The 8,211-nt window shown below is 40.4% G+C and overlaps 1 protein-coding gene across 1 annotated transcript; it reads right to left on the reverse strand.

Annotated features, from left to right (window-relative positions):
- Positions 1-1,424: 1,424 nt before the first annotated feature.
- On the reverse strand, positions 1,425-7,913 carry LOC139454959 (chymotrypsin-like serine proteinase). Its single transcript, XM_071236558.1, has 6 exons — positions 7,874-7,913; positions 7,174-7,351; positions 6,619-6,712; positions 5,661-5,826; positions 3,772-3,908; positions 1,425-1,562 (listed from the first exon to the last, which is right to left on the reverse strand). The coding sequence occupies exons 1-6, from the start codon at positions 7,911-7,913 to the stop codon at positions 1,425-1,427; spliced, it is 753 nt and encodes a 250-aa protein (XP_071092659.1).
- Between the last annotated feature and the right edge of the window lie 298 nt (positions 7,914-8,211).

Here is an 8,211-nt window from a genome sequence, read left to right on the forward strand (position 1 = left end):
TGGGATACGATGAAATGTATGAACCAAGTTACCAAGTGACGAGCCCATATTAATCCATATGACACGATTATTTACAGACCGCCGTCATCTAGCTGGAATATTGTTAAGTGCGGCCTTACACAACAAACAAACAAACGAACAAAACTGAATATTGTATCTCAATATGTGCTCACAAAATGAACACCTCTTCATGAGGTGTTTCTCCACTTGAAATGAAACCACACAGGAGCATCAGGCAGCTGTTGGACATTTGTTTGATATTTGTTGGACGTTTCTTTCACTTTTGAATAATCATCATTATATTAATGAAAATGAGGTGCAATCTTATTAAAATCAGACCTTTAATGCGATAGGGTACCTCTCTGCGTGAAGATTGAGGACAGTGGAGTTATTAGGGAAGAGCTTCCTGCAGAACCACCAGTAAGGTGTATATATATTTGAAGGACATGATATCGTTCCACACCCATTTCCACAGGTCAAGTGAGGTGGCGTGAAATTAGCTTTAACGTCGCGTCCAAGATTATTGCACTTATATAGCGACGCGCATGCACGTGTTTGTGTGACTGCTTGTACTAGTCCGGACTGATGCCGATTTATAGTGCTAGCTCACTGAGATACCATGCCGCAGTTTAACGTGAATACCCCTCTCAGACACAGTATACTGACTCCGAACTCCGAAAGATGGTACTTGTTGTTACCCTGTCTGGCGCTCGGCATTAAGGGGCTAAAACAAGGACTGGTCGGCTCGGAGTCAGTATACTGCGTCTCAGTGGGGTATTCATGTTAAACTGCGGCATGGCATCTCAGTAAGCTAGCACTATGAATCGGCATCAGTCCGGACTAGTACAAGCAGCCACACACACACACACACATACACGTGCATGCACGTCGCTTTATAAGTGCACTAATCTTCGACGCGACGTTAAAACCCATTTCACCGAACCGAACCGAACCGACCAGTCCTTGTTTTATCCCCTTATGCTGAGCGCCAGACAGGGTAATAACAAGTACCATCTTTTAACGTCTTTTGGTATGACGCGGCCGGGGATCGAACGCCGGACCTTTCGCTCTCTGGGCGGACGCTCTACCACAAGAACACGGAGGCGGTTCCACAGGTCAGAGAAGCTATAGATTTCTATGTTATTTCAGTGCAGCAAAAACAATTTCAGTTATATTTTCTGAAGAATTGTCATCATACTTCGACTAAAATTAAAATTTCATTTGTCTGATTAGATGATTAAAGAAAGCCATTAGCGCGAGTGAGTAAATGTTGTTAAACGCCGCATCGCATCGTCGTAAATAAATCAAGACACAGTGAACAAGGCGTAAAATCAGATATTTTATTTGTGAATCGTGTTTATTATTGAATCCTCTGGTTGTCCAACCAAAATAGAATATAAATTGGATTATACATTGATAGATTTTTATTGACCTTGTATCCAATTATAAAAGGAAGCTATATTTGTGAAGACATTTGGAAGAACCTTGGCGGTACATGACCCACCAAAGGAAGCCAGACCAGCAAATCTCCCCCCACAAACCAATGGTCCGCCGCTGTCTCTCTGAAACAGATCATACACATCAATATGTAAATGATGGATCGGTTCTTAGTATCGGACCTTGATTTCCTTAGCAGTTCATTAAATAACTGGGCATCACCGCCACATTCATTTCCTGTATCAACACGGCCTGTCTAGTTCAGTATGATGAATAAACGAAAAGTTGACCTTATCTGTCTTATATTTTGGAATGCCTTACAGAGCATTCCCTACTATAGCCTTCTGGTAAGTGAGATAGCAGGTGTCAAGTGCATACATACATACATGCACGCACGCACGTACGCACGCAGGCACGCACCCACACACATACATTCATACACATCTACACACACACACACACACACACACACACACACACACACACACACACACACACACACACACACACACACACACACACACACACACACACACACACACACACATACATACATAAACAGATACAGATATCTGTATTCCATACAGATATTACAAAGCGAGAATCAGCTCACTTAGCAGGGGTACCACTGTACACGACCAACCAACACAACTAGACTTATGGAAAGTTGAAGTCACCCCTGTTGTCACACAATATTGAGGACAGTTTCGTCACTCTAGTTCTTTGTGTATAGATCTAATTTAAAATGAAAGAGAAGAGGCGAGTTTCTCTGGTCTCTATTATTTCTAGTTCAGGTGTGTAAATCAGACAAAGAAAATTGGCTGTTTGACTATTATTGAACAATATCAGATCATCGATATCTCCGAATCAATATTTGAACTTCTTGACCAAATTCCAATGTTTTTTAGTTTGCCAATCCGAGCATAACCATTCATATGCATTAAAAGTAATACGTCGAGACCACTGAATAACCAGTCTCTATTATAAGCTGAAACATATTCCATAAGGCCTCAAAGTCAAAATAGCGGTGAAAATGTTATGAAAGGATCACTGATAACGAACCAGATCAGCAAGGAGGGCAGCACAAGTGTTGCCAATGGGAATGCATATTTCTTACCCAAATGTCCACGCGCACCCAATTTCACATAGATGCTATCTGCCAGGAAGTCCAGTATTTCACACATTGTTTTCTCACTAAACTTCAGAGCTGCTGTTCGCAGCAGCGTTAAACCAGACTCACTCACTCACTCAGTATATCACGACCTATCAGTTTAGCATTTGGAATCCCGAGGGGACGTTAAAGTTAAACCACCAGAGAGCTGCAAAGAGGATTCCTCTATCAACACGACGCGCAACCATTTATACTTCAAAAGAGGTTAACGAATACCCGATTTTTTCACATAAGCACAGTTGATTTGTCATGGTGAGTTTGTTTTGCAGCACGCAGTCTTCCAATTGGGGATGTTATTTAACTTGATTAGTATATATAGAATACTAAACGAGCTCCCGTGTAATACCAAATTTATGAAACGAGTGAATAGTTCTGGTATCTGACGAGCGAAAGCGAGTCAGATACCACAACTATTCACGAGTTGCATAAAATTGGTTTTACACGAGAGCGAGTTTAGTATTTTATTTATTACTTGTCATTTAAAATGTTTTTAGAATTATACTGTTGAGTGTAAATAGGCTGACACCTACACGATCCATGGCATAATCCAATTGAGTTTAACAGAATAATACTTCAAACACGTCAAAAGTTGAAACGTATGAATTTAATATCATACAATGGTCCACCTTTAGAATTCAGGCGTTCGTCCCACAAAATTATCGTAGTGCTAACTAAGGCTATCACAACTCACATAATTTAAGTGAGACTAACGACTGTCGTTGCGCTAGAGTACGTTCGCCTTGTGGAACGGGGCCTTGCATCTCAAAGTTTACAATCACGTCACAATACCCGATGACGTAATTTCTGGAATTTTGTTGCAAGATCCATCGGCGAAACAATGCCTCTGACGTCAGCCTAGCAACAAGGTTGCTGGGGTCATCGAGTGTGCATAAGCTCCTCCCAGTGATCTATCATCTCAACACACAATGTCGTTGAATAAGCCAAGGGATGTTGAGAGCTTTCAATATTTGTTCGTGAAACGTGTTCCGAGAGTACATAAGCACGCGTTTTGGTATTACACAATGTTTAATAAAGCTGTATGTTTATTAAACGGGTGATCTCTTCACGGGCAAGTAATAAATAAGAATAGTGAGTGAGTGATAACACTGTGACTGTAATGTAAATGCATTTTAAGAATGAGTGAACCTGGTATCGTACATTACCTCAGAGAAGCCTTCAGCTGTTGCACACAGTTGGTCACCGCCGATGGTCAAATCTAGCAGTGACCAGTCGTCATTGCAGGACATCTGGCTGGTTATCGTCACCGTCTTCTTCTGAAGAACGTCAGGGAACATCCCATCTGAAGTGAAGGTTATTAATAATTCACAGAGCTTTGCTTGGTGCATTGTGTGTGACTGGCTTTGATACTTTGAAGATGAATAAGGTTTTCATATAAATCCTCGGTCCTAGATTAACAAGAGTGCTCTGAGAGCACAACATCTCCCGCATTTTTAACGAGTTTATATTTTCTTTTCTTTTTATGAAATAACTGTTTACAACAGTAGATGGCACTGCATTTGAAACAAATTGTGCAGAAATTTTGTTGGGAGTAATCCAGTTTAAATGCTAATGCTATAAGGATGTAGCTCACCCACAAAAGCCTTATACAAGGACACTAACTTTAGTTAGATATTGTGACATTTTCACAACAGAGACTAAATGACATTGTTTTATAATGGTTGTTACCTGAGGCAAAGTTGTTCTACACTACTCTGACAACATGAAAAGAAATGAAACGTGACTGTGATATGGATATATTAAGCAAGTGCACATTTTAACTGTACAGTAGGAGGAGTTGATTTCACAAGCTTAGTACCCTCTCTCACAATTAGGCAAATGAAGCTCCGTAAAACAGGGGCAGTAACTCTGTCAAAATTAGTTGAAATGAAACGGGACTGCGATATGCGTATCATCAACATGTCGACATTTTGTGTGTAGAGTTTCAGGGATATTCTCTGAAAACTGCAGGAGGAATTGATTTCACAAGCTTAGTACCCTCTGTGGGACGGACAGACGGACGGACGGACAGACAGACGGACGGACGGACTGCGCCACGACATAATCCCCCTTCGGCCATTCTGGCCCGGCGGGGGATAAAAAGGCACTGTTCTAGGTACCTATTTCCGGTCGATATCTAGACATCGTAGTTGGTAGCTTGTGTCGGATTGATACACTCTCTGTGTAATTAAGGACATAATAAACAGCTGGGTTGTGATGCATCCTAACATCTGAGTTGGAAGACAAATTTGGGTTTGATTAATATAAATCACAGTTGCTTGAACTAGTCCCACCATTTTTTAACCATTGTAATGACGTCATGCTATTGGTGTTGCATTTGATGTTGAGCAAAGATGTCGATGGCCCTTCTGAACGTGCACTTTAAACAAGTAAAACTGACGCAACTTTAGGCCATTTTGCAAAAATAAAGCGTACTTCTGTATCAACCATAACATGGGACCCGTGAAGATCCGGATTAGAATAGGTATCCAGCAACCCATGCTTGTCGTAAAAGGCGACCAACGGGATCGGGTGGTCAGGCTCGTTGACTTGATAATTACATGTCATCATATCCCAATTGCGTGGATCGATGCTCATGATATCCATCACTGGATTGTCTCGTCCAGACTCGATTATTTACAGACCGCCTTCATATAGCTGGAATATTGCTGAGTGCGGCGTTAAAAAATAAAATAAAATCATAACATGGCATTGAACATATACTATTTAATGTTGGGTCAGGTTCAAGTTGAGTTCCGTCGAGTGAAACTATCATCCCTTGGCAGACACTTATTGGGAGCATGATACGGTGTCGGGCTGTGAACGCATCACGTGGATCACATACACGCTACTGACTGGGTGTGACTGGATGTGTGTGTGTGACTGTGAGTGATTGAGTGGATATATTGAAGGGCGTGGGTGAGTTTCACAGCGCCTGGTATCTGGAATTTGAACCCACGACAATAATTGTCGGCCCTCCCATGCACGGCGTATTGTGGCGCCTTGGACAACCATATCACCACCACCATTGGATGCATATTATGAATGGTCTTACTTGACAATGCACCCCATCCAAGGACCGTGCACTCAGTGTTGGTTAAGGGGGAACCGGGAGTCAAAGTGAATGCCGAAACATTAGGACTTGATGTGTCGAGGGATGTTTGAAAGCGCAAAACTGCAATATCACTGGGAAGGCCAAATGTATCCGAGAAGGAAGGATGCTGTAGAGAAGAAATACACAAGTAACATCGTCCTTCCCAAAGACAACACATCTAGATTCATTGCTTCTTTTAATGACTTTCCTTTTCCACCATTATTCAACATTACATTGCGAGGAAGCTAGGATGGGGGTCTGTCATAACTCCCCCATGAACACAGATTTAGAGGCTTTGTGGGAAGAGACTAAATTTTGATATTAGTTTCAAAATTAGACCATTACGTATTCTTACTTCACAAATTAACATTTCAATCCGGTTTTAAATGTGGTGACTGAGAACTGATAATTGTAAACATTATTAAGGTCTAAGTTGTTCTACAGACTGTGACCATAACAAGCACAATACCGATGCTATTGTGGCGTATACAAACTCTTGGGGTAATCCTAACTGACGTAGATCTATGATTGGGAATGACGATTGATTTCGAAAAAATAGGTTTTACAGAAATCTATGATGTCAATTTTCGACCCAAATAACCACCAATAAACCTTTGGTTTCATTGTGAAGACACAGAGAGACCACATGAAAACCACAATCGGATAAATACGAACACGATCCTGTTCGTTCGCATCTGAGTACAAGGTCTTCTCGCTTTATGAAAATATGTTATAATTAACCAAGAGTTTACCTAAGATATACGTTGTCTCTTTCCTAAATGTTCCCGAAACAGTTTCACGTATCCCAAGTATCCAATATTGAAGATGCACAACACGGAGAAAGATGTATATCCATTGTACACGTATATCCACAATTACACCTGTTATATTGAAGATTATAAGATTGTAAATAATTTACCCGGGTAAATGATGACACTGCCGAAATCTGAACGGACCCTTCGTTGTTTGCGATATCCACTGTTCCGAATACTCCTCTGTAGACAGATGGGTCGCTGGGAAGAAAAGCATAATCCTGTTTAATAGTATCCTCACACTAAATATAAAACGTCAACGCCTGAGAACAACCAGTCTCGAATATCTGCCTATACAAACTCAAATGGGTATACAAGGCAATAAAGTTGGGCAAACTATATGAGTAGATTACTGAAAAATAAGGATGAGACAGGCGGACTTTTATCGAAATAAAAATAGTAATAGTGTAGCAGTTGCCTGCAACAAAATTACATCATTGTTTTATTTTATAAAATATTGAGTTTTAAATAAAAGAATATCTTGTTTTGCAGCTGCAGCGTTCTTTGCCTTGAGAATTCTGAGAAAAAAAGATATTTTAACATAATTTCTGAAATCTGAATAAATTTCCGTTTGTTCAAATTTGATTGAAAATTTGAAGTATCAATGTCTGCTATAAATCTTGCACATTAGGTGAAATCTTGAGCGTCTTATCTACACCTACTCATCGTCTAAGCAGTGTGCTGCAGTCAATGCCTTTGTTGTGGAATATAGTGTGCAACCGCAAATGTGGATCCATTCACCATTTACCAACTTCTGTAAACTTCCCGCATACGGAAACTCAGCAGAGCTGGCGCTGGACCCACCAATGATCCTTTTCTGTATATAACCTGTGCATATGACTGAAACGGGACAAATATTCTTTCAATTGGTACCAATTGTACATCGTCTTAAAGCTTATTATCCGTCGTGAACAACTGGTAAGCCGGTGTTTGTCAGCTTAGGTCCTACACTAGACTAACATCTAGTCTCTGAAATGATCATATCGTACAGAAAAAACAGTTGTTCAGTTATCTTAATAAAAATATGATAAAAGGGAACCCGGTGACTCTCTTCATTTTCCTGATACTGCAGTAATCCGGTACATCGATATTTTTCTTTTCTGTTATACGTTGTTTATTTAATATTTTCCAAAATTCGGCGGCCAATGGAGGTTATGAAAACATACATTTAAACCCGAAATGAGGGAATATTTATCCCAAGCATCTTCGGAGTATATATATATATATATATATATATATATATATATATATATATATATATATACTGCGTAGTTGCGTATTAAAACCAATTCAGCTCATCAGAGTGCAGGAATGACAATGAACGCAACGAAAATATGATTATATATGAATGAACACACTCACCTGTAACACTAAAAAGGGCGAACAGGCGGATACGCCACATCATTGTCTCACTCAGCTAAGCTTTGAGGGTTCACAAATCACTACTGTCCTATACATACTGCCGTCGATTTCGCGGCGTTATTTGATTCGCCAGGAATGAACAGCTGTTTCATCACAACGCGATGTGGGGCGATCGGGTAGCCTAGTGGTTAAATCGTTCGCTCATCACGCCGAAGACCATAACCGTATCAGTAATAAAATCTTAATAATGTGTGAGTGAGTGAGGTTGATTTTACGCCGCGTTTGCACCCTTACAATACACCACCAACATGTTCTGTCATGCTACACCTAGTGCTTCC

This window comes from Haliotis cracherodii, unplaced genomic scaffold, assembly GCF_022045235.1.
Source record: "Haliotis cracherodii isolate W230 unplaced genomic scaffold, xgHalCrac1.p SCAF_1, whole genome shotgun sequence".
Classification (NCBI taxonomy): Eukaryota; Metazoa; Mollusca; class Gastropoda; order Lepetellida; family Haliotidae; genus Haliotis; species Haliotis cracherodii.

Coding starts and splice junctions, on each gene's coding strand:
- LOC139454959 (XM_071236558.1), bottom strand. CDS start 7,913: ATGTGGCGTATCCGCCTGTTCGCCCTTTTTAGTGTTACAG. Junction 5,827..6,618: donor CAGTGTCATCATTTACCCGG/GTAAATTATTTA, acceptor TCTTCTCTACAG/CATCCTTCCTTCTCGGATAC. Junction 3,909..5,660: donor TGGATGGGGTGCATTGTCAA/GTAAGACCATTC, acceptor CCTTCACTTCAG/ATGGGATGTTCCCTGACGTT.